Below are 25,727 nucleotides of genomic sequence, written 5' to 3'. Positions count from 1 at the left end.
TGGGCCAGAACTGCCACTTGAGGGGAGGGTTTGGCCCCTCTGTGCCTCAATCTCCCCAGGTGGTACAGCCCTCCCCCACCTCCTGGTCCCAGTTTCCCTCTGCCCCTCACCCCCAGTCCGGGCTGTGGTTCACATGAGGGGCCTACCCTTTCCCTGACACATCTGGTGGCTGGGCCCCAGGCCCAGAATAGGCCATTGTGTAAACAGGGCCTACGTGATCAAGACATGGAAAACGAAGCCAAGAGCAGGAAGCCGCTTGGCCATCAGTGCAATTAAACTCAGAAGCAGAGTCCCCAAGGGCCTGCTGTGCCCAGGACGCTCGGGGTCAGCAGGGTAAAGCAGCAGGCGTGCTGCAGGAAGAAGGCGGTTGTAAGATTGCTGGCAGCAGGGTCGACGGTGTGGCCCCCACCCCACAGATCCCACAGAAGCCCTGGAGACAGCATGGGATGGGGTGGTGGCACAGCCCAGGGCATGGCCAGCCTGCTGGAACCCATACCCCCAACAACAGCAGCTTAACCAAGAGACGGTGTGACTTCTCGGCATCAGGACACCCATCTTGTTGCTCTGGCTTCCAGGGGCGAACCTTGTCCACGTGGCCCTGACTCTTTCTATGGGGCAAGGAGAAAATAAGACCTAGAGCCAGAGTGTGCACACAGCCCCTGCCTGCCTACTTTCTATTGGTCAGAACTTGGTCATGTGACCACAAGTCACATTGCTAGCTGCAAGGGAGACTGGGAAATATAATCTTTATTCTGAGCAGTTGTATACCCAAAGAAACATCAAGGTTCTGTAGGGGAGAACAAGAATTGGGGCAACTAACAGCAGGCAGGTTGACAAGCCTCTCTGTGCCTTAGTTTCCTCCTCTGTGTAATGGAGAGAATGAGAGCAATTCCTTATACAGGGGAGTTATGGAGGCCCAGTGAGTTACTGCACGCAAAAACACTTAGTGCTGGGCAGACAGACAGAGCTCAGATGTAACTATTATTACTTTTATTACTCAGTGAGACCCTGCATGTCGCAGCCCAGCACAAGCTGGTAGATGGTGCTGCTGTTGGGGACTCCACTGACCCCAAGCCCCGGGCTCTTTTGCAGGCCCTACAGCCCTCCTTCCCTCATGGCTCCTGGCTGACCCTGGGGAAGTACCCCCTGTGGTTGGGCCTGGCCATGGGCCCCCATGAACTGCCCTGCCAGTCCCGTGTCCTCTCAGGCTCTGAGCAGATGGCCTGGCCCAGCAGGACTCATGCCAGCTCAGCTGCAGGAAGTGGCTAATCTGTCTCGTGTGGCTTTACACAAATGGTCTGGTTTTTGGTGCTCAGTCCCCAGCATGGGAAGGAATCCAGGGATGGCAGGGGTGACTGTAGGACAGCCTCTCCCACTTGGTGTGGTCCGGAATTCTGGCCAAGGCCTTGTAGGGGTGGTAATGGAAGGGGTGTAGCCCAGTTCTTGGAAATGCTGAGTCCTAACACAGTGGGCACCCTGGTTGCCCGGGGAGCAGCTGGCAGCATGTTTCTTTCTCGTCCCCACATGCTCTCTGACCCTCACCCAGTCCTCACCACGTGGCCCCTCCCCAACCCACCAAGAACCCACTGGCAAGGATGATGAACATGAGTGAAGAAGCATCATGGGGCCGGGAGCAGTGGCTCATGCCTAGAATCCCAGCACTTTGGGAGGCTGAGGTGGGTGGATCACCTGAGGTCAGGAGTTTGAGACCAGCCTGGCCAACATGGCAAAACCCTGTCTCTACTAAAAATACAAAAATTTGCTGGGTGTGGTGACCACCGCCTATAATCCCAGCTACCTCGAAGGCTGAGGTAGCAGAATCACTTGAACCCTAGAGGCGGAGGTTGCAGTGAGCCGAGATTGTAGCACTGCACTCCAGCCTGGGTGACAGAGCGAGACTTCTTCTCAAAAGAGGAAAAAAAAAAAGCATCGGGGCTCACTCCTGCCCCCTATGGGCCTGAGAGAGTCCTAGAAACTTATCCCCTGATCCTGTGGGACAGATGCTAGAGATCAGGGCAGTGGAGCCTGAGCTGTCTCTACCGAGGCGGGAAGACTGAAGCCAGAAACCCAGACAGGCCAAGGAGAGCAAGGACAGGGGAGAGAGCAGCCCCTTGAAAGGCAAGATCCACCGGCTGGTGGTTGAGGAGGGAAGACCCACGTCCTGTAGAGGGGCAGAGATGGCCTTGGGCACAGCCAGGGCCCAGGCCTCCCTGTCAGAGCCTCTGACCATCCTGTGTAGCCTTAAGGTTCACAGAGACTGAGCCTACCACAGCCAGACCTGCCCTTGGGTGTCCCTCACCCCAAAGCCCGTCATCAGTGCCTGGCTGAAGCCCCTCCGGGGGCTCCTAGCACAGGCCCTCGCTTTCTAGCACAGACCCCAGTAAACTGTTCCTGCAGTTTACTGTTTGCCCCTCATCCACTCCACCAGGTGGACACCACATCAGTGGAGACAGAGAACAAAAATCAAATGCTAAAACAGCTGCAGAGCTACTTTTTAATAAAATAATTGATGTGAACAATATATTGTCACTTATATTTTTAAAAATACAAATTAATACTTGAAATTTTCTTTTCTTTTCTTGACCTAGTCTTGCTCTGTCACCCAGGCTGGAGTGCAGTGGCACCATCTCCGCTCACTGCAAAGTCCGCCTTCCAGGTTCAAGGGATTTTCCCACCTCAGCCTCCCAAGTAGCTGGGATAACAGGAGCCCGCCACCATGCCCAGCTAATTTTTGTATTTTTACAAACATACAAAAAAAAAAACCGGTAGAGACATGGTTTTGCCATGTTGGTCAGGCTACTCTGGAACTCCTGACCTCAGGTGATCTGCCCGCCTCAGTTTCCCAAAGTGCTGGGATTACAGGTGTGAGCCACCACACCCGGCGAATACTTGACATTTTCTACAGGCACCCGTGTGTATGTGAAACCCTCAAGCCTGAAAGGAGACGCACTGCCAGTGGTGCAGATGAAGTCTGTGGGTGAACACAGCTGGCCCTCAGAGCCACACCCAAGCCCAGCTGACCTGAATGGAATCAACCCTTCAGGCCAGAGCAGAAGGAAATCTACCAGAAAATAGGTCTGGCTTAAGGAAGTGAGCCCTGCCCATGCTGATGGAACCCTCTCCTTCTTTCTCCAGGTCGACATTTATAACTCAGACCCCTTGATCTGCCGGGCAGGGCTGAAGGTGTGCTTTGGCATCCAGCTGCTGAATGCTGTCTCACGGGTGGAGCGCGCCCTCCCCAAGCTGACGGTGCCCTTCCTGCTGCTCCAGGGCTCTGCCGATCGCCTGTGTGACAGCAAAGGGGCTTACCTGCTCATGGAGTCAGCCAAGAGCCAGGACAAGACTCTCAAGGTGAGTGACTGCCACTTGCCCATTTCCCCCAAAGGTGGAGGGAGGGTGGGGAGGCAGCACCCCTTGGGACACATCTGCCCAGACCCCCGAGGACCACCTCCCAGATCTCAGGATAGGGACCAGCCTGCTTGACCAAGAAATAAATAAATAAAAGGAATCCCAGGAGCCTATGAATTTCAAGAGAACACACGAGTCATTTGCTAATTGTTTTGCATGAATGAGCCTCAAAGGAAAAAAGAACAATCAAAAGATGTTGTAGGCAAGAAAAAATCTGCAACTGGGCACTGAGCAAATAAATATCCCGAGAGAGAGGCATGTCCAAGCTCCAAGGACACGTGTAATGCCCAAGCCTCCCTCTGCACCAGCGGTGGCTGCAGTGGCCCGGGAGCCGTGGCCACCAGAGGGCTCAGAGCACACAGGTGCTGGCAGGACTTGGCAGAGCCTGCTCTGTGAAGGGAGCTGTCAGAGCTAGCCCTGCAGACAGAGACCCTGAGGACAGGCCCTGCGGCTTGGAATATTAGACATAAAGACTACATATCTTTTTTGGGTTTTTTTGTTCGTTTGTTTTTGTTTTTGTTTTTAGACAGAGTATCCCTCTGTTGCCCAGGCTGGAGTGCAGTGGCGCCATCTCGGCTCACTGCAACCTCTCCCTCCCAGGTTCAAGCGGTTCTGCTGCCTCAGCCCCCTGGGTAGCTGGGATTACAGGCACCTGCCATCATGCCAGGCTAATTTTTGTATTTTTAGTAGAGATGGGGTTTCACCATGTTGACCATGTTGGGCTCACTCCTGACCTCAGGTGATTCTCCCGCCTCAGCCTCCCAAAGTGTTGGAATTACAGACATGAGCCACCACACCCAGCAAAATAGATTTTTTAAAAGCCACAGTGGAACACTGCATTCATCTGTGAGAGCATCACTCAGACCTCCCTTACACCAATGTGAACCCTTGCAAATCCCTGCAAAAGGAGTCCACTAAGATTAGTCATTCATTTACCCAGCTAGCCATTCATCCCTTCTTTAATTCAAGTATTTATGGGGCCCTAAGTTTTTGTCAGGCCCAAAGAACAAGACAGGCAAAGGCTCTGCTCTGCCCCCGCCCCCCCCCCCCCCCGGAACCTGAATCCTGGTGGGGTAAGCAATCAACAAATAAATGAAAAGGATGATGATGGAGAGAAGTCAGTGCCCCTAAGGAAACTCAGCAGAGTGTAGTGTAGGGATAGAAGGGGCTGGGGGGAAAGCAGCACTTTAGATGGGATGGCCAGGCCTGTAGTCTGCTGGTGAGAACAGCCAGTGGAAGAACCTTCCAGACTGAGGCAAGAGAGAGATTGAGGACCTGAGGCTGGCATAGGCACGCAGCCACAAGAAGAGCAGCCAGTGAGGATGCACCAGGCAGGGAGGCTGGTAGGGGGACAGGGGAGCCCCACCACCTGGGAAATCTAGACTTCTTCTCTTGGTTAGATGAGAAGCCACCTGAACATTTCGAGCCAAGAAGTAACATGCTCTGATTTTCATGTTAAAAGCATCCCCCAGTGGCCTTGGGGAGACAGGAGCTGAGGTAAGAATGAGGTAGGGGACAGTGACAACCAAGGCAGGGGAAGCCAGGCAGGGCGGCAGAGAGTGAGATCACTGTCATGAAGGATGAGCCCTGGGTTCAGGCTTGCAGTAATGAGGAGGCTGTAATGAGATGAGAAACGCCAAGCAGAGAGACTGATGTGAGCAATGGCCGGCGTCCACCTGGAGATGCCCGTTAGCATCGCACTGAAGTCTGGAGGTCCCTGCCAGAAATTCAGATGGAGATGGCAGGTCAGCCGTCTAGAGGCAGAAGGGAGGTCTGGCTGGAGATGTAAATTCCAGAGTCATCAGCCCAGGATGGATTTTAAAACCACTGGACTGGACGAGGTTACCAGGGAGAGTGAAGGAGGGCACAGCCAAGCCCGTAGTCCAGCTGCCTGCAGAGGCCAGTGGGTGGGATAAGCCTGAATTGAGAAGGAGTTGCTGGCGAGGTCGAAAGAAAATCAGAAGTTAAAGCCATGGAACCACAAGAAGAAAGTGTTTCTAGAAGGTGAGAGTGAGCAGCTTATGAATGACCAGCACAGTGTCCCCTGCCACGGCAATAGAGGTCCCTGAAGACCTCGCCAGGATAGCCACTGTGGGTTGGCAGGGGTGGAAGTCAGCTTGGGATGAGCTGAGGACCCCGTGGCGGTCCGGATGTGAGGCCAGGAGTGGAACCCCCTCTTTTGAGAAGGTTGCCTGACTCAGACACAGAAATGGGCCCAGGGATGGGGAGAGATGTGGAGTAAGGGAACGTTTGCATTTGAGAGAGGAAGTTCGGGAACATGTTGGGACATTGTAATGCATTTGAACCATCATCTGATAGAAAGGTGCTGGCCTCCTAATAATGGGAGGTCAGGGCCAGGTCCTCGGGCATAGGGAGAGGGTCTGGAGAATGCTCCTACCCCTGCCCACTGCCTGCGGTCTCCACTCCCCACACCTGCCTCTGATGGTGCAGCTCTGATTCCATGCCTCTCCTCATTGCAGATTTATGAAGGTGCCTACCACGTTCTCCACAAAGAGCTTCCTGAAGTCACCAACTCCGTCTTCCATGAAATAAACATGTGGGTCTCTCAAAGGACAGCCACGGCAGGAACTGCGTCCCCACCGTGAATGCACTGGCCGGTGCCCGGCTCATGGTCTGGGGGACGCAGGCAGGGGAAGGGCAGAGATGGCTTCTCAGACGTGGCTTGAAAAAAAAAAAAAAATCAGAAATTGGAGAAATCTCTAGCACAATTTACTAAAAAATAACAAAAAGACATTTTTGTTATACATTAGGCTATCAGATACTGGATCTATCTTAATGGATAGACACTTTATGCAAAAAAAAGAGAAACGTCCCAGGTAATTTTCCACAGAGAATGTGCTAAAATGTCCACTGAAAACAAAGCCAAGCCTCTGCCCGCCTCTCCCAGCTCCCACAAGGGTTCCAGGAATTCCTGGTGTTCCCAGGACACCAGACTGCAATAACTGGAGGCACCTCCCTCCTGCCCACCCTCACTCGTGCCCCAGCGCCCTCTCTGACCGGCCTCCACTTGGTGGCCTTCCTCTGGCTGTGTGATGAGGTGGCTGCTGTCTCCATAGGGGCCAGCTCCCCGGGGCAGACTCACGTGCCCCTCTGAGGCTCAGAACATGCCCAGCCCTTCCTCAAAATAAGCAGCCACTCATGACTTTGTGGGCTCCTTGTTACCCTGAGGCCAGGCTTTGCAGAGGGGAGGGGGGTGAGGCTTAGCCCAGAAATATAACTGAGCAGGAAACCGAGCCTCTTCTCTGTCCTCTGCCCTTCCCCTCCTGCCAGGGAGAGGCTCAGGTTGGCCCCTGAGTGCTGTCTGTAGTCACAAAGGCTGCCTTTCCTCTGGAGTCACTAATTTTACCTGACGCTGTTAGAGAATCGTATTGAAGATGAAATGTCTAATATATAATATATATTTTAAAGCAGAGACTATTTTGGTGGGTAGGTGGGAGGGAGCAAGGGGAATTTGAAGGAATCAGAGCTTGATGCTACTGTACAGAACTGGACAGGTTAGGCCGGCAGTGGTGGGGCCAGAGGGCCCTGTGCTCCAGGAGCTAAGCCAGCAGCCCCCAAGAGGGGACTTGGCTGGGCCTTTCCTATGGGCAAGGCCCAGTGCCCTTCCTGCGCCACCCCCTGTCCCCCGGGGACCATGGAGCAGTGGCAGCCTATGGAGCTGTGATCCCTGGGCCTGGGCCAAGGCCTGCCTATGGCCCAGAGCTACCCTGGGAGTGTCAGTGCTAGCAGCACAGCTACCTCTGGTGGCAGGAGAAGAGAGGCCCCGCACAGTGGCAGGCCAGGCCTTCCTGCCCAGGTCTACATGGAGCACTCGGTGACCCAGAGCAGGGACTGGAGGCACTCCCAGCCCTGCCCCAGGCCACAGCAGGACAGGCCAGGACAGGCCTCACCCAAGGCCAAGGCTGGCATCAGCCAATCTTTTGGAGTCGAGGCCCTGGCCCTAGCCTGCCCATCTCAGGTGCCAACACCACCCCAGCCCTGCCCTTGGCCTCACTTGGTCCCAGCAATAAGTGGGGGTCACCACCCGCCTGGGGAATACTTTCACCTTCTAAATGGGACTTGCTGTTACCTCAGGAGGCTCCTTAGTGCAAACGTGACCCTGGTCAGGGCGTTGCCACCATTGAAGCCCTGCAGAAGGTGCAATCTAGGGGTTGTGGGGCCACAGAGGAGGGGGCCACTTCCCACCAGGACCCCCAACATGAAGTCTAGGCATCGGGGGCTCCCGCCCTTCTTCCTCCAGCAGCGGGAACTGCCACTGCTCTCCTAGGCCCTGTTCTGGAGGCTAACCTTGGTTCCTGGAGCGTGTGCCCCTCCACCCTCCCTCCAGCAGCCCTGATCACACCGTGACAGAGCCAGGAACGGGTCACCCTGCTGAAGATCACTCTGTGCCCTGGGGGAGGAGCCAAGCCCTCACCCCACAAGGGGCAGGTGGGGGCTCTGGTGCTGACCCGGCCCACGTTCCCACAGAGCGCCTTCTGTAGCTCCAGCTTGTCTCCCTGGCTTCTCTTTGAAGGAGAAAAATGTAAAATATGCACTGAGAGAGAAAGCCAGCCCCAGCTGCTCAGTCAGCACCGGCAGCAGGGCAGCCATGGGAGCTCGGGAAAAGCAGGAACCCTTTCCAAAAGCCAAGAGACGCCCTGGGCTCAGATCTGTAATTCTCCCAGGAGCTGTGACAGAGCAGGTCACACAAAGTCCCTACGCCTCCCCGCCACCTCCCCCAGACGCATGTGATGGCATCGCCATTCCCCAAATTAAGTATCGGCATGCGGCCTGACCAGGGACTCTTTAGATGCATGAATTTATTTATATGAAGGCTCTCACAGAGACACACACAGCACTTCAGTAGCATTTGCATTCCTGGTTAAAGAATCACCAATATTTAAAAGAAAAACTTTCCTGAAATTGGGACTGTTTCATGTTATCCGGAAGGGCTGGTACATCCGCCCACAGTGTCCCCCTGCTGGGTCAGGAGCCAGCACAGGACCCCGTGCGTGAGCAAGCCTGACATCTCACGCGTGGCCACTCCAGAGCTGGTTCCCGTCCTTGGAAAGCTGTGAAGTCTTGCGTTGAGTTCCTTCTCGATATTGACGGCTCTGCGCTGACATTCTGAGCTCTGGAGTCGCACTGGCGCAGGGCTGTGGAGGAACTGAGGTTTGGAAGGAATGCCAGGTCTCACATAGCTTGGCCTCGAGAAGGTGAGAGGAAGGCCAAGGTCAGGGAGAGGACCCAGAGAGGTCTGGCACACAAGGCCCAAGCACCACCGTCAACACGGCCCAGTCCATACAGAAATGGGTTTCATGCCTGAAAAATATTTTACAGAAAGATGCCGCCCATAGCCAGTGACAGCTGCAACCCTACAGGCCGCAGTTCCTTGCAGAGGCGAGGAGTAGAGAGTCAGCCTCCCTCCCTTCCAGCAGCGACCCAGCTTCCCCGCTTCCAGGTGGTGCTGGGCTCACCGAGGGAGCACTGGTGGGTACTCTGAAAACCCATAGGCTCTGCTCGGACTCCACCCCCAGGCCCACCTGGGTCCTATCTCACTCTCTTCTCTCACCAATTGCTAACATAGACCTTGTTGGGATCACGATGGCTTCACAAGCCAGCTGTTGGGTTTGCTATGCCACTGTGGCTCAGTCACATCCCTGTGTGTATACTGTCTGCGGGGCACATATGTATCCGTTTAGAGCTAAAGGAATCAGTGTACACTACAGCTAATCCTAATAAATCCGATGTTTTCGGAATGGCGTCTGTCTGTCCGTCACAGCAGCCTCTGACCCTGGATGGCAATCTTCCTTGCCGAGAGCACAGCAGGCCCTTTTTCAGACAGGCTGATCCCTGCCCGAGCCACTCCTGTCACCTGATACCAATTCCAGCAGTGCTTCCCAGCCTGGGTCAGCGCGTGTGGAATTTATCTTCTCCCATCCACGCTTGAAGCAGGTTTCTAAACACACACATCCACTTGCAGACCCTGCCCCACCGCTGGGGCGGACAGAGCCCAGGCCACCCTCCCCGCGCCAGCTTCAGGTGGATTGTGCTTTCTCCAGGGCCCCATGTAGATGCCAAACCTATCCCCACACAAGCTGGGCTCTGTCCGAACTCAGCCCTCCCTCCTCAGCATAGGGAACCCGGCCTCCTGCTGCTCGGCATCCTCCACGCCCCTCTCCGTTCCACACCCACACCTGGCCCAGCCACTCTCCCTAAGTGTGACCAAGATCTTGTGGCTTCCTTCCAGCTGCACAGCTGTCACCAGCGTCTGAGGGACGGCAGCAGCGGCCTCATTGGCAGGCCCCGCTTTCTCGCCTGCACCCAGTCTGTTTCCACATGGAGGCGAGAGGGCTGTTAAAGTATGAGTCAGACTGCGGACCTTCTCTGCTCAACATCCTCCGGTGGCTACCATCTCACCTAAATAAAGGCCATGGTTCTTGCTGAAGCCTATGGGCGCTGGGCCTTTGGCCTCCTTGCCTCCCCTCTCCCAATCCTCCACGTCCACTCGGTCCTCATCATGCCAGCCTCCTCGCAGGCCATCTTCTCAGTGAGGCCCTCTCCCAGGCGCTGCCCTACCTTCTCCTCCTCCAGCACATTTGTTGACATCTGACATGACAGATCTTCTGCTTGTCTGCTTGGTAGCACTCTGTCCCCTCCCATGTGAACTGCAAAAGGGCATATCCCTGCACTACACCTCTGCCTGCTTCCCAGAGTGTCCCTAGAAAGACCTGCCTGATAGGGTAGGGAGGGAAGGAGTGGGTGAGTAAGTGAATAAATGAGTGAGTGACAGAATGATGTGTTCTCTTTGTCCTCTCCCTCAGGAGGAGCCAAGCCCCCATCCCATGCAGGGCAGGTGAAGGCTCAGGTGCTGACTGAGCCTAGGTTCCCGCAGAGAGCACCTACCATAGCCCCATATTATCTCTCTGGTTTCTCTTTGAGGGAGAAAAATGTAAAAAATGCACTGACATGAGTAAGTGAGGGACTGTGCAAATGAGTGAATGAATGAGAAAATGAATGCATGAGGGATTGAATGAGTGAGGAAATGAGTGAGTGAATGAATGAGCAAGGGAATGAATGAGTGAGTGAATGAGTGAGACAGTGAACGAATGAGCAAGGGAATGAATGAAGAAATGAGGGAATGAATGAGGAAATGAGTGAGTGAGAGAAGAATGAGTAAGTGAATGAGGGGATGAATGAATGAAGGAATGAGTGGTGAGGGGATGAGAGAATGGATACTGAGGGAATGAATGAATGAGGAAAGGAGTGAGTGAGAAAATGAATGAATGAATGAGGGAAGGAATTAATGAAAGAATGAGTGAGAATGAGTGAATGGGTGGGGATGAATGAAGGAATGAGTGATGACGGAGTGAGTGAGAATGAATGAGTGAGGGCATGAATGAGTGAGTGAGATCATGAGTGAATGAGGGGATAAATGAATGAACAAGAGTGAGGGAATGAGTGAGTGAGAAAATGAATAAGTGAGTGAGGGAATGAGAGAATGGATGAGTAAGGGAATGAGTAATGAGTGAATGAATGAGGGATGAGTGAGTGAGGAAATGAGTGAATGAATGAAAGCGAATGAGGGGATGAATTGAGGGAATGAGTGGGTGAGGAAATGAGTGATGACTGAGTGAGAGAATGAATGAGTGAGGGAATGAATGACCAAGTGAAGAAATGAGAGAATAAATGAGTGAATGAGTGAGTGGATGAATAAATGAAGGAATGAGTGAGCGAGGGAATGTGTGATGAGGAAATGGATGGGTGAGGAAATGAGTGAGAGAATGCAGGAATGAGTGAATGAGTGAGTGAGAATGGATGAGTGAGGAAATGAGATAATGAATGAATGAATGAATGACGGGATGAATAAAGGAATGAGTGAGTGAATGAATGGATGAGCAAATGAGGGGATGAGGAAATGACAGAATGAGTGAATGAATGAATGAGGGAATGAGTGAGTGATAAGTGAACGAATGAGGGAGTGAGTGAAGGAGTGAATGAGCAAGGGAATGAATGAGGAAGTGAGTGAATAAATGAGTGAGGGATTGAATGAGTGATTGAAGAAATGAGCAAGTGAGAGAAGAATGAGTAAGTGAATGAGTGAGGGGATGAATGAATGAAGGAATGAGTGGTGAGGGAATGAGAATGGATGAGTGAGGGAATGAATGAGGAATGGAGTGAGAAAATGAATGAATGAGGGATGGAGGGAATTAATGAATGAAGGAATGAGTGAGGAAATGAGTGAGAGAATGAATGAATGAAGGAATGAGTGATGAAGGAATGAGTGAGGGAATGAATGAGTGAGTGACAGCATGAGTGAACGGGATGAATGAATGAAGGAACAAGAGTGAGGGAATGAGTGAGTGAGAAATTGAATGAGGGATGAGTAAATGAATGAGGGATGAGTGAGTGAGGAAATGAGTGAATGAAAGTGAATGAGGGGGATGAATTGAGGAAATGAATGGGTGAGGAAATGAGTGATGAATGAGAGAATGGAGGAGTGAGGGAATGAATAAGCAAGTGAAGAAATGAGAGAATAAATGGGTGAATGAGTGAGGGATGAATAAATGAGGGAATGAGTGAGTGAGGGAATGTGTGATGAGGGAATGGATGGGTGAGGAAATGAGTTAGTGAATGAATGGGTGAATGAGTGAGAGAATGGATGAGTGAGGAAATGAGTGAGAGAATGAGTGAGTGAGGGGATGAATAAATGAGGGAATGAATGAGTGAGTGAATAATGAATGAATGAGTGAGGGGGTGAATAAATGAAAGAATGAGTGAGATGAATGAGGGAATGAGGAGATGAATGAATGAGGGAATGAGGGGATGAATGAATGAGGGAATGAGTGAGCATGGGAATGTGTAATGAGGGAATGAATGACAGGAAATGAGTAAGAGAATGATAAAGAATGAGTGAGAGAGAATGAATGATGGAATGAGTGAGGGGTTGAATGAATGAGAGAATGGATGGGTCCATGAGTGAGGGGGATGAATAAACGAGGAAATGAGTGAGTGAGAGAATGGATGGGTGATGGAGTGATGAAGGAATGAATGAGTGGCCGAGGGAGGGAGAGAGGGATGGAAGGAGGGAGGAAGGAGGCAGGAAGGCTTTATCTGGGCCAGGCACTGAGCTGGAAACTGGGTGTGGATGCAAGTTGGCCTTGCAGCCTGGCCACCCATGCAGTGACCCAGGCCCCACACTAGAAGGTCCGTGCGTTTGGGTGAATGCTCTACTGTTGCTCTCTGGAAATTCTTAATGCTCTTTGAGCAAGGGCCCTACGTGCTGTTTTGCAGTGGGCCCTGCAAACCACTTAGGCCCTGGGTGGGTGGCACCTGGCCTCTGTGCAGAAGGTCCCCCAAAGATGCACAGACCTGAAGGACAGCCCCTTTTCTCCAGGCCCTCATGCTCTATTTACGGCCAACCAAATTCTGCCCGGAACTTCAGTGTATCAAACCTAGAGTCAACAATGTTTGCATTTGTTGGCTTTTCCAGCCTCCTCCATGAACACTCAGGCTCATCACAAGCTCCTTACTGGGCGTCTGTGATGCGCCAGGCACGGTGTCCAGTGCTGGGCGGAACAGTGACCAGGGCAGAACAAGGTGGGCTGCCCTCACAGAACGAGGACCCGGGCAACACAGACTCTCATCCCAGAGCCTAACAGTGATGGGCACCCAGTGGCTGCCAGCACAGCCTGGTGCCAGCACAGCCCTCCAGAAGCTAAAGGTGAGCAAGAGCAGGCCAGGGTTGGGGGCACAGCAGAGGGATCTGGTGGGGGGGGAGTTTTCGAGGTGCAGAGAGCTCAGGGTGGCCCCGAAACTGAGAGACTCTCAGGATGGCTGGAGCACAGGGGTGAAGGGCATGTTCATTCGGGGCCCTGCAGGAAACGGTTGCACCTAACTGAGGATGGTGTCACTAAAGGGGTCAGCAGGGGATGATACAGCATCCACGAACAGCCACAGCAGGGAGTGGAACCCCAGAGCAGCAGTTGCTGTGGGAGAGGGCAGCCTGTCAGGGTTGGGGCTTTAGGTAGAGGGCTGCCCAGCCCCACCTTCACTCCTCTTCCTCTTCTGGTGGGTCAATAAGCCATCCCTACACTACCTTTCCTGTGCAAAATGGAGTTTATTTCCTTTCCGTCATTGCTCATTTTGTCATTGTTCAATTGATTTTTCTTTTTCTTTCTTTCTTTTTTTTTTTTTTTTGAGACGGAGTCTCGCTCTGTCGCCCAGGCTGGAGTGCAGTGGCCGGATCTCAGCTCACTGCAAGCTCCGCCTCCCGGGTTCATGCCATTCTCCTGCCTCAGCCTCCTGAGTAGCTGGGACTACAGGCGCCCGCCACCTCGCCCGGCTAGTTTTTTTGTAGTTTTAGTAGAGACGGGGTTTCACCGTGTTAGCCAGGATGGTCTCGATCTTCTGACCTCGTGATCCGCCCGCCTCGGCCTCCCAAAGTGCTGGGATTACAGGCTTGAGCCACCGCGCCCGGCCTCTTTTTTTTTTTTAAGACAGCATCTCACTCTGTTGCCCAGGCTGGAGTGCAGTGGTGCAATCACAGCTCACCGCAGCCCCAACCTCCTGGGCTCGAGCCACTAGAGTAGCTGGGACTACAGGCTCGTGCCACCATGCCCAGCTAATTTTTTATTTTTTGGAAAGACAGAGTCTCACTGTGCTGCCCAGGCTGGTCTCAAACTCCTGGGCTCAGACCATCCTCCTGCCTCAGCCTCCCAAAGTGCTGGGATTACAGGCGTGAACCCCCATGCCGAGTCTATTTTTCTATCTGTTAAAAATTTGGGGGTATCTTGAGTTGAGAGAGCACACATATAATTTTTCCAATAACACATGATGGAAATATTTTTCATTCAACAATAATTTTTTTTCACCTGGGAGTAGGAATGAATTAAAGTAAGAGATAAACATGGTTTTTATTTTTATTTTTTTAATTTTAAAGGTAGCCAAGCTACATTACAGAAACTAAACAGAAATCAGATCAAATATCCCCAGCTCTCACACAGTAACTCTTCCTCTGGTTTAGGCATAGTGGAGGAGTCTCAAACCCAGGGCCTCTGTGTCAAAATGTGTCTTCTGTTAGTCTATTTTAATATTTGTCAGAGTAGGGCACACTTCTGAATTTAAATCAACCCAATTTTAGAACCAAGTATTAGACACTAAATTGCAAATTCCATGGTTGTAGTTCACGACTCCTGTGTGGCTGTCTGTACCACAGGTTTCTCATATAAGCCTGGGGAGCACCCCTTAGTGCCTCAATGTCCTCCACCTTTTCCTTGTGGATGCGGAGGCTGCACTGACCACCCTCATGGCTACAGGAAGCTCTGTGCGTCCATGCTCTCTCACTTCCTTCCCCACTTGCTGCTCGCTGCGGCTGCTGGCAATGTTTCCTGTTGATTTGCAATACCGCATTGGACACCTTCCTACACAAGTGTTTCCCCATCGCGCTGGCTTCTCTGCCTGAGGCTAAAGTGAGGAATGGGGACGCCGTGGCTCATGCCTGTAATACCAGCATTTTGGGAGGCTGAGGTGCACGGATCACTCGAGGTCAGGAGTTCCAGACCACCCTGGCCAGCATGGTGAAACAATGTCTCTACTAAAAATATGAAAATCAGCTGGGCATGGTGGCAGGCACCTGTTGTCCCAGCTACCCTGGAGGCTGAGGCACGAGAATCATTTGAACCCAGGAGGTGAAGGTTGCAGTGAGCCGAGATCGTACCACTATACTCCAGCCTGGGTGACAGAGCTAGACTCCATTTCAAAAAAATAAATAAAATAAAGTGAGGAACGGTGTGGTGTGGCTGGGGAATGCTGCCCCCACCCTAACTCCTGAGGGGTGGCATTTCTCAGATTGCAGCTCTCTCCGAACAGATGCCATAGCTGGTACACCTGGCTGTATCTGCTGTATCAGTGAACCACTAAAATACCCCAACTCCAGATAATTTTTCCTTAAACTGCCCTCTCACTAGGGATTTTATTTAAAATTTGTTCAAGATTGGAAACTTTCATGATTTCAAATAATAACATCTGTAAAAAAAGGTTTCATGTAGTAGCTCATTTTCTCCCCTAACGCATATGAAAAGAAATGCATAGGAAATAAAACTTTTTCTTTAAATATTTAAATATCTCTTGGCACACCAGGATTTGTGTGTGCTCCGAGGTGAGACCCGCTGGTGTTAGGCCACTAGCCTGGCCTCACCCTTCCCTTCTTGTATGCCCCAAGGCAACCAGAGTGAGCCCCTGTCACTCCCCTGCTCCCACCTCCCACCCACCAGGTGGACTCAGCTTTTGTTTAACAAACACACCAGGCTCAGGATAGGTCAAACACTAGTTAAGAGGGAGTTGCCATAATCACCCCCAATTTGTGGGCAGGCAAATAGGCAGAGCGATGGCCAGCAGTGAAAGGCAGAGCAGCAGCGGGGATTGGGCCTCTGGCTGCAGCTCAGCTCTGGCAATGCGCAGACCCCGCCCAGCCCATCCCATCTCAGGCTGTTTTCAGGCTCCCAGGCCCTTGCACAAGCTATAGCCTCCACCCACAGGCCCTCCCGGGGACTCCTTCCCTCCCCACCTCCCTAACACACTCATCACCTCCTGCAGGCTGCACCATGACTTGTCCCAGCTCATCCTTCACTAGTGGTCACTTCAGACCTACAACCTCCCCCATGCGATGATCAACATGCCAGTGCAACACGGCTGAAAATGCGCTGGAGAGGAAAAAGGAAAAAATCTAAAAATAACAGAGTAAAAAGGCATGAAGAGGCCGGGCGCGGTGACTCACACCTGTAATCCCAGCACTTCGTGGGGCGGATCACCCGAGGTTAGGAGTTCAAGCTCAGCCTGGCCAACATGGTGAAACTGTGTCCACTAAAAATACAAAAATTAGCCGGGCATGGTGGTGTGCACCTATAATCCTAGCTACTTGGGAGGCTGAGCAGCAGAACTGCTTGAACTCGGGAGGTGGTTGCAGTGAGCCAAGCAAGATTGCATCACTGCACTCCAGCCTGGGCGATAGAGCGAGAATCTGTCTCAAGAAAAAAGAAAAAAAGGCATGAAGAGCTGTGAAATAACTGCAGGAAGGGTGGAGACCCCCGATATTAGAAGCCCTGTGAAAGAACCAGCCTTCCTTTCCTCCCCCAGGGCTGTGACATGACTGAGTTTAACCAGGTTAGAAGGCAGAGGGGCCTGGGGGGTCCACAGGCCTGCAGCGCAGCGCATCGTGAGAAACCCCCTTGGGGCTCAAATACCCCAAAATGAAGGCCCAAGCAGCAACCTCAGAAGCAGGAGCTTCTCTCTGACCTTTTGCCCCTGTCTCTCAGTCTCATCATCCCGAGGCTAGCCACAGAAACTAGAATCCCTCTTCCCCTAGGGCGGGCCCTAGACACAAGAGCCCCTGTTCCCCAGAGCCAGCCATAAAACCTAAAAACAGGACTCTCACTCTCCCTCTGCCCTGTGTAAAAAGTAGCCATAAGCGTCTGACCCACCTTGTTTGACTATAGGTCATGAGACCCCCATTCCAGAGGGTCCTGCCCCACACCCAGAAGACAGGCAGGCAGGCTGCTCAGAGAGACCAAGAAGAATCCAGACAGGCCTGACTGCGTTTCCCTGTTGTCAGCATTGGATCCTGCACTTTTTGCCAATCCCATTTCTACTGAGCTGGCCACAGTTTGCTGAGCCTAAGCTTAACAATGACAGCTTCCCGTCTTTGGGTCTTCATTCTGAAGATGCCCATGTCTACATGCTAAATAAATTTGCATGTCTTTTCTCCTGTTACTCAAGTTTTCAGTGAACCTTCAGAGGGCCAAGGAGAAAGGTCTCCCTTGGCCGCTGCAGCTCACCTTCCCGTAATAAGGTGGCAGTCCCTGCAGGAAGGGCCACAAGGGCCTCCCTGGGGAAAAGACTGGCACTGGGTTGAGAGAAAATGGTCATTTTGGTCCTGGCCCCTTCCTGGAATGAGACCCACCACAACCAGCCTCCATGGAGACAGGGAGGGAGGGAGCCAGGCTGGGCCCAGGCCACGCTGGGGTCAGTGGCAGATCTCTAAGTCTGCTCAGCCAAGTATTCTGGCCCTTGGGCTCTGGGCCAGCCTCTGCTGGGAGCCCCCAACTCTGGAGCTTCTTTCCTTGGTCCTACTAGCTCCTTTGGTTCCAGAAGGCCCCACTCTTCCCAAGCTGTACCCCAGGACACAGGCTCATGCTCCCACAATGCCTTCAAGCTTTATTGCCACACACACTCCCCCAGCCCTTCCTGAATGGCCCTGTGCATGGGAACACCGGCTTAGAGAAGCAATCCAGGGCTGGGTGAGGGCTACAAGACTGGATTTGGGACTGGGTGGTGTGGGGAAGGGGATCTGGGGAAGGAAAGTGCTAAGACCAAAGCCCACCCCCACCCCAGGTTTCCCTGAGTGGTGCCCACCCCCAGGATCTTGGGGGCTGGCTTGTGCATTGGGGGGAGGGGGCTCATCCCAAATGCATCTTCCCCTGGGGTCTCCAGGCTCATGGAGGGAAGAGAAGCCCCACTGAGCCCCCTGCACCCACCATGAAGCCCTCAATGTGCAGGGAGCAGGAAGAAGAGCTGCACACAAACACATACACATGCTTGTCTCCAAGGGAGCTCCTGGCCCCTGGGGCTGCCCAGCCAGGGACTCAACAGTCCAGGCCAATGGACACGAGCAGGTCCTCGAGTGCCCGCAGCCGCTGCTGCGCCTCCTCTATGGCGCTGTAGGTCTGCACTGTACTGGCCACGTGGAAGCGGATGTCGTCCACCAGCGGGATGGAGTCCGTCTCCTGCCGGGCCGCCACAGCCGCTGCCTCCTCTTTCACCGCCTCCACGAAGTCTTCCCGCTCCACCAGCTATAAGCGGGAAGGGCCAGCTCAGTGCAGGGGTGCCCACCCTCTCACCACTCCCTCCCGCCCACTGCAGCCCACTGGCCCACCTTTTCAATGACCTTGGCCATGTACTCAGTGCACTGGTCCTCAAGCCGCGCCAGGCGGAAGAGCTTGGCCACGCGCCACACACCCACCACACTGTCCTCGTCTAGCACCTGGGCCAGGCTGCGGCCACACAGCCTCTTCAGGCCTGGCAGTAGGTACATGTCGGCGATGCTCAGCACGTCGTAGGCCGCCTCAGGGGACAGCTGCAGTGGAGACAGGGATGAAGGTGCCCCCCGAGGTCACCAAGGGCTCCCAGGGCCCAATGGCCAAGGACAGGGCCTGTGGGGGTTGTAGGGCAGTGGTGGGAAGGCTTCCAGTGGGAGTACGAGTTCCCTGAGCACGTGTGGGCAGGGGGTAAGGGGAACTGCAGAACCGCACAGGGGGCAGAAGACTGGCAGGTGGGTGTGCTCTCAAGCCTTGAGCAGGCTGGCAGGCTGGGTGGGAGGCAGGGCCCTCACAGGAGCCAGGGTCTGAGCTCCGAGTTACATAGACCTGGGTCTGACACTTCTAGCTGTGGGGCCCTGGGCAAGTCACTGCACCTCCTGTGCCTCTACTTCCCGTTCATGAGGTACAGATAACCATGCCTACCTTGGGGGGCTGTCAGAATGGTGGGGCAGAGGCAGCTAGTCAAGACCCATGCAGGGACCCTGCCGGGGTGGGAGACTATCTACCCGCTCCCTCCCTCTCAAGAGGCTGTGGGGACACAGAGCCCACCTACAGGTACATCCTGTGCTGGGCAAGACTGAAGCCTTCAGATTCGGGCCAGAGCCTGGGTGGCACAGGGAACAAGCTGCAGACAGAGACGAGGGAAGCTCTGCGACCACATTACAGGCCACGTGCCATGTGCCATGTGCCATGCCACCTCCTTTACCTGGGTAACCCATTCATCCGCACAAGGCCTTAGGAAGTGACAATGAGTGCTATCCCCATGTTCTAGAGGCACAGAGCAGTTAAGTAACTTGCCCAAGATCACAAAGCTCACCCAGTGTCACACAGCTCAACCAGTGTCAACCCAGGTTAGGAGCCCAAGCCATACTCTGAGACAAGGTGCCCTTGGGGTGGCGAGGCTCCTTGAGGAGGGAGCTTCTCCAGGGTGGGCAAAGGTAACCCCGGGTAAGGGGCCAGAGAGCTTGGCTGAGCTGCAGGAGTTGCCCAGTAGAGGAGGTGGGAAGGACGGAGGCTGAGGGGCTGTTAGGTAGCAGGGAGGGATGGACAAGGGAGCTGCCACTGGAGGTAGAGCAGCAGTAGGGACTGCCCTCTGTCCCCCAGCATGCTTCCTCCCCTTCCCCCACAAAACAGGGCCCTGGCCACAGAATGACTTTCCAACCCTCCCTTGTTGGCAGGTAGGCACGAAGTTCTCTCCAGGGGAACATAAGAAGTGGTGTGTGCAATTTCCTGTAGCTTCTACAAAAACAACATTGTTTGCCCTGTGTTCCTCTTCCTCCTAGAGCATGAGTTTGCCTAGGACCCAATCTCCATGGCCAAAGGCAATGCCCCAGGGCAGGGTGGGTAAGCTACAGCCTGCGGACCAAATCCAGCCTGTTTGTGCAAATAAAGTTTTATTGGAATGCAGCCTCACCCACTCATCTCTGTACTGTCTCTGGCTGCCTTTGCACTACAGAGTTGAGTAGCTACAACAGGGCCATATGGCCCACAGAACCTGAACCATTCACCTTTAGGGACAAGAGTTTTTGACCTTCGCCCTTAGGCATACAGGGGCAAGCTGGAGGGATGACCTGGTCTTCAGCAAGTCACCTGCCCTGGGGCAGCCACCTCAGTCAGATGTGAAGGAGAAACAAACTCCCCTCTTCAAGCCACCAGATATGGGGGTCTCTTTATAGCGTGCATGCACGCGTGCACACACACACACACACACACCCCCTGGCAGATCAAACCTTCAGCACTCTGCTGCTGCCCTGCAGCTTTGGCTTACGGAGACCCTGGGGCAGCTGGAGACAGAGGGAGGCAGCAAGGGAAGAGGAGACTAGGAACCCAGAACCCCAGGGATCTGCAGCACCGCAGAGGGAGGAGGCTGTCCCCACCCAGCCTCCACCCTCCTGCTGGAGAAGCTGAGGACCCCAAATGGCTGACAAGTGTGGAGTGCCTGTGACATAGGCCTTGTCACTTATCCTCTGGAGCCTAAAAAGGCTTCCCTCTGCCTGAAAGAAAAATCCAAAGTCCCACATCCTTCCCCTCCAGCCTTCTCAAAATGTCAATCATGGGGCCAACTGGGCCCTCCCAAAGACCCCCAGGGCCCTGGCGCTCCCTCTCAGCCCATGGCAGCACAGGCTGTGTGCCGTCCCCAGCTCTGCCTGAGCCCCCACCTCAGTGTGGTCGCTGTACACATAGTAGAGCACGTGGGTGAAGACATCGGGTGAGATGCCGTGCAGGGTGACGGCTGGGGGGCCCCCTGAGGTCTCCGGCTCCTCGCTCTCTCGGAAGTGGTCATCCAGCAGGGCCCGGAAGTAGTCACTGCGGCCACAGAAGAAGGCCTGGGGAAGGCCGGGCTCAGGAAGTGTGAGGGCCAGGGTCTGTCTCCTGAGGAGCTAGACCGGGGCTCAGGGCAACGGGTTGGAGCCAGGGGCAACAGGAGGGCGCAGGCACCTTGTGGCAGAGGAAGCTGCAGCCGGCCACTCGGAAGCAGACGTCAGGGCAGCTGTTGAAGCCATCAGGACAAGGGAAGGGCAGCTCCCAAAGATCACCCTGGGGTACAGAAGAGTGTGACCCCATCAGAGCAGTTGTTCACAGAAGTGAATGACTAGGTTCAGAAAAGGGAAGTAACTGGTCCAAGGCCACACAAGAAATTGAGCCCAAGTATCTGGGCTGCCTGTCACAGCCTGCCATCCCAAAATGCCCCTCCTGCCCACCAGCCCCGCACCTACTCGGAGCTCAGGGGGCAGGGCACAGTCAGCCAGCAGCGCCATGTCCTCCCGGAGGCGGGGGTCTGCAGGCGGGGGCTCGATGGTCAGCACCTTCACACACGTGCCTGGCTTAGACACCACTACAGGGGAAGAACAACTTCAGGGAGCCAGGCCAGCCCTACCAGGCGGCACCCATGGCCCCGGGCCCCAAAACCTGCGCGCACCAAACTCAGACACCTTCTCGCACTTGGCCTCCAGGTCGCTGAGCAGGTCCCACAGCTGGCACTGCTTGGCTAGGCGTTCACAGTCACTCACATGCTCTACACCAATGTCCAGGCGGCCTGGGGGCAGTGGGGAGGATAAGGGCCTGTGGGACCTGAGCTGTCATCAGGCCCACAGAAAAACAGTGATCCCCTCCCACCTGGCCACCTGGCCGCAGGGCTAGGACTCCTGGACCCACTTGCCACCTTGGTTTCCCCATCAAGAGCTGCTGCCTGAGTTCTACAGGCCCCAGGGAACAGATGGGAAAGGCTCAGCATATGGGTGGGACAACCTCTTCCTGAGCAGACACACTAGTTCTCTCTTGCAACCCAACTCGAGGGGCAGCTGGAACCACCCCGGGGGACCATGAAGTGTCTAGAGGTGAAAGGTCAGTCCAGCGACACCTAGGTGTACTGCTGTCCAGAAGGACAGCCCACTCCCTCTCCTCCTACCCTGGACCCAGGGGGTCACCTGTGTACAGGTACTGCAGCAGGGCCCCAAAGGCCACGGGGTTGATCTGTGGGCAGAAAGACAGAAAGGAATGTCAGAGGCAGCCACCCAGCACGACCCCCTGCTGTTCCTGGGCAGTCCATGCCCCTCTGCCACCCTGAAGGGACATACCAGTGGGTGCCTGAGAACCACGACACTCTTGCCCTTCCATTTGGTGTCCAGCATGTTAGCAAAGTAGGCACTGCGTGCACCCAGGACGCAGCGATGCACCCGGAATGGCTTTCCGTGTACTACAAAGACCACGTCACTGTGGATGCCCTGCTCTAGAAGCCTGGGGAAGGACAAGCCGGGAGGGAGGATGCTTGGCACGGGCCCCACCCCATTCCTTGAAGCACCCAGAGCCCAGGGCAGGCCACAGAGCAGACCCCTCCACACTCACCACGGCCACCGCACCCCATGCTGCACCCCTTGTGTGCCCTGACTCACCGCTGCAAGAAGTCATCATAGTAATCCCGCCTCCTGCAGGAAGCTGTGACCTGCTTGTAATCGCGTAGAGCCCGGCGGATGGGGTCACTCAGTGCCCCATAGAGGCAGCGCTCACCATCGAAGGTGTTGGCCTCACAGCGGGCTCCTGGGGGATGCAGCGCTCACCAGTTAGCAGGGAAGGGGCCTGGGGAAATTCTAATCTCCCTCTCACTCCTCCCCACCTTCCCACACATGGTGCTCCGAATCTCTGGCAATGCCTTCCCAAATTACCCTGGGCCCACTCTGACCCAACATCCTCCCAGTCAAGGGCTAGACGAATGGGCATGTCTGTGCGCACTCACACAGGCACATACTCGCTCACATGGAAGACAAGACTACACAGAACAGAGAGCAGACTCGGTGGCTGGGCTTGTCCCACACACTGGAGCACAGCAGTGAACGAGACACAGGTCCCTGTCCTGCTGAACTTATACTCTAGTGAGGCAGGACAATAAACGTACTACCTAACGATGGCAGGGACTAAAGAAAAACAAGGCTAGGCATGGCGACTCACACCTATAATCCAGGCACTTTTCGAGGCCAAGGTAGGTAGATCGCTTGAGCTCAGGAGTTTGAGACCAACCTGAGCAACATAGTGAGACTCGGTCTACTGCAAAAAAAAAAAAAAAAAAAAAACTTGCCAGGCGCGGTGGCACACGCCTGTAGTCCCAGCTATTGGAAGATTTGAAGGGGCTGAGGCAGGAGGATCACTTGAGCCTGGGAGGTTAAGGCTGCAGTGAGCCGAGATCACACCACTACATTCCAGCCTGGGTGACAGAGTAAGTCTCTGTCTCCAAAAAAAAAAAAGAAAAAGAAAACCAAAATAGGATGAAGAATGGCACTGGATGAAGAAAAGTCATGAAAGGTCACTTTGTGATGGTGGCAGCATGCAGAGACCTGAATGAAGTGGGGGAGTGGGCCATGTGAATGTCTGCAGAAGCGCAGTCCATGCAGGAGGAACTGCAGGTGCAAAGGCCCTGGGGCAGGAACAGGCGCATGCATAGCACAGTGGAGCCCCAGTGAGGCCAGTATAGCAGCAAGCAAGCAGAGAGAGCCGAGAGAGTGAGGCCAGCAGGAGGGCAGACCCTGTGGAGCCTTGGGCATGGCCAGGCAGGCTCACTGTGTCCTAGAGGCAGTGGGAACTCGCTAGAGGATTTTTAGCCACTCAGATTCATTGTGAAAAGAGGGAGATTAGAATTAGAACTTGGCTGCAATGGCAAGAGAGGAGGCAGGCACTGTGGCCGGGGAGAAATGCTGATGACTGGGCCCAGGTCATAGAAGTAGAGATGGGGAGGGTGGACAGAGAAAAGGTTTTAAAGTAGCGCTAACAGTACTTGCTGATTCTACTGAGTGGTAAGAGAGGAATCGTGGTGCTTTGCAAATGTGTATGAAGGCCCAGTGCTGGGGCTGGACTTTTGGCCTTTCAGCGTTTGGGACAGGAGGTGATGGAGCCTTCACTCCCACCAGAGTTCTCTACTGCAGGAAGAAGCTGGCCCTGCTAGAAGCAGGGGCCCAGGGAAAAGCTGCACACATGCATGCATGCACCCACGCACACCCCTGAGCCCGGCTCCCTGCTCTCACCATTGGCCAGAAGATAGAGTACCAGCTCCTCGTGCCCACACAAGCAGGCATAGTACCTGAAGGGAGGGAGCAAGTCCTCAGCGCTGAAGGGGTACACCAACCCCCACCCTCTGCACCCCTCTCCCCAGCACTCACAAGGGGGTGCTGTCCCACTTGTCCCGCACATTCACCTCCACGTCTCGCTGCTCCAGCAGGTACCTGGGCAGGAAGGAGGTCAGAGCCTGGGTCAGGACGGGTTCATGGTCTGAGAAAGAAGGCCCGTGGAAGGGAGCGGAGGGAAAACATCCCTTTTGGTCTGGGGAAGCCTCCCCCAGGTAAGGGCAGGTGACAGGCAGATCACAGCAGGAGAGGCACTTGAGGCAAAGTGCAGGCAAGGGTGTGGAGGTGGGGTCGGACAGGCAGACAGTGTATGCCATCAGTACTGGGGGACGATGGGCTACAGGGGCAGAGGCCAGCGCCAGTGCTGGGGCTGGACATTTGACCTTTCAGCGTTTGGGAGAGAGAGGAGGTGATGGAGCCTTCGCTCCCACCAGAGCTCTCTACTGCAGGAAGAAGCTGGCCCTGCTAGAAGCAGGGAGCCCAGGGAAAAGCTGCTGCAGGCCTCCTGGTGGTGTGGAGGGCACATAATTCTAGGAGGAAGGAGTAGCGGGATACAGCAACTGATGGGATGCGGAAGGTGAGCAAGGGGAGTCGCCAACGCTAGTGTAGCCCCACCAAGGTGGGGGCAGCCTGAGGGAGGCCTTCAGGCTGCACGTGGAAGCACCGTTGACACTATGCACTAACTCTTGAGTGGCACGGGATGTTGGGGAGGGGCCCAGGGATGCTACGGGAGTACAGCAGCCTGGGGCCAGTCCATGGGAGGTGGAAGTAGTCAATCAGCACCAGGTCAAGGGGGAGGAGGGGCCAAGGAAAAAGGAGGTCAAACGGAATAGTGGAAGGCCAAGGAGGCGAAGGGCCCCAGAACCCAACTGGGCACCCCTTCCCTCCGCGTCCAGCCCATGGAGGTGCCATCTCAGCGCCAGATTCACTTTAGCTGCGTCAGGAGTTTCCGAATCATCAAGGACCGGAGGCCGATTATGGGCTCTAGGTGTTCCCCGCGCCGGTCCAGAGAGCATGAGAGTAAGGGGCCACGTCTGGAGTCCCAGACCTATACCCGCGGCCCGCGCCCGGGGGTCTGACGTCCGGGCCCTACCAGGGCTAACAGCGGCCCGCCTTTCTCTCCGCCCACTTCTGCGCCTTCGGGCCTCCGTGGAGCAGTCCCTTCTTCCAGGAAGCCCTCCGGGGGTCAATGGCCATCAGTGTCCCTGCCCCAGCGCGCTTCCGCTGGGGGGCTGCGGCGGGGTCTAGGTGGTCAGCCCCGCGGGGGCGCTCCGAAGGCTTGTGACCCGACCAAGGCGCCCGCCTCTCTCCGCGGCCGTCCAGCCGCACGTCCCAGGTCCCGAGGCGTTCTGAGGGCGCCCCACCTCCCGCACCCTCCCCGGGACTGCGGGGTCCTCACCGCACTCGGCCCACATCCCCCTTCCTGCAGCTGGCGAACAGGTCGCTGGTGTCCATGGCGCTGAGGATCGTACCCAAGCCGAACGACCTCGGGCGGCGACGCTGCGCACCCGGCGGATGTAAACACCCTCAGCTCAGCCCCGCCCCGCTCCGCAGCGGCGTCCGGAGGACCCGCCCGCCCGGGCCTCCCAGCCCCGCCCCGCGGCCCCGCCCC

At 54.9% G+C, this 25,727-nt stretch overlaps 2 protein-coding genes across 13 annotated transcripts in view; one reads left to right on the top strand and one right to left on the bottom strand.

Annotated features, from left to right (window-relative positions):
• Positions 1-9,167, top strand: part of MGLL (monoglyceride lipase) — a 136,394-nt gene extending 127,227 nt beyond the window's left edge. For 3 of the 6 annotated variants that reach the window (XM_007985459.3, XM_007985458.3, XM_007985461.3), the window contains 2 exons: positions 3,136-3,351; positions 5,889-9,167. In XM_007985459.3, coding sequence (XP_007983650.2) covers positions 3,136-3,351; positions 5,889-6,014 — 342 coding nt within the window. In that variant the 3' untranslated portion in view covers positions 6,015-9,167. Of the gene's footprint in view, positions 1-3,135; positions 3,499-5,888 lie in introns of those variants that run through there. The other 3 variants (XM_038003470.2, XM_038003469.2, XM_038003468.2) reach the window with 1 other exon arrangement.
• Positions 9,168-17,596: 8,429 nt separating this feature from the next.
• Positions 17,597-25,652, bottom strand: ABTB1 (ankyrin repeat and BTB domain containing 1). 7 transcript variants are annotated; one of them, XM_007985473.2, is made up of 12 exons: positions 25,515-25,652; positions 24,152-24,214; positions 24,017-24,072; positions 22,397-22,541; positions 22,082-22,241; positions 21,932-21,977; positions 21,424-21,540; positions 21,221-21,339; positions 20,943-21,041; positions 20,663-20,830; positions 18,341-18,541; positions 17,597-18,257 (listed from the first exon to the last, which is right to left on the bottom strand). In XM_007985473.2, the coding sequence occupies exons 1-12, from the start codon at positions 25,568-25,570 to the stop codon at positions 18,051-18,053; spliced, it is 1,437 nt and encodes a 478-aa protein (XP_007983664.1). In that variant the 5' UTR covers positions 25,571-25,652; the 3' UTR covers positions 17,597-18,050. The 7 variants fall into 7 exon arrangements, with proteins under 7 accessions (XP_007983664.1, XP_007983668.1, XP_007983666.1 ...); XM_007985477.2 differs by having other exon boundaries at positions 24,187-24,260; positions 25,515-25,644; XM_007985475.3 differs by having other exon boundaries at positions 24,187-24,214; positions 25,515-25,644.
• Between the last annotated feature and the right edge of the window lie 75 nt (positions 25,653-25,727).

Source organism: Chlorocebus sabaeus, chromosome 22 (assembly GCF_047675955.1).
Source record: "Chlorocebus sabaeus isolate Y175 chromosome 22, mChlSab1.0.hap1, whole genome shotgun sequence".
Taxonomy (NCBI): Eukaryota; Metazoa; Chordata; class Mammalia; order Primates; family Cercopithecidae; genus Chlorocebus; species Chlorocebus sabaeus.
The sequence above is the reverse complement of the archived record's forward strand: the minus strand, read 5'-3'. Positions and strand labels throughout refer to the sequence as shown.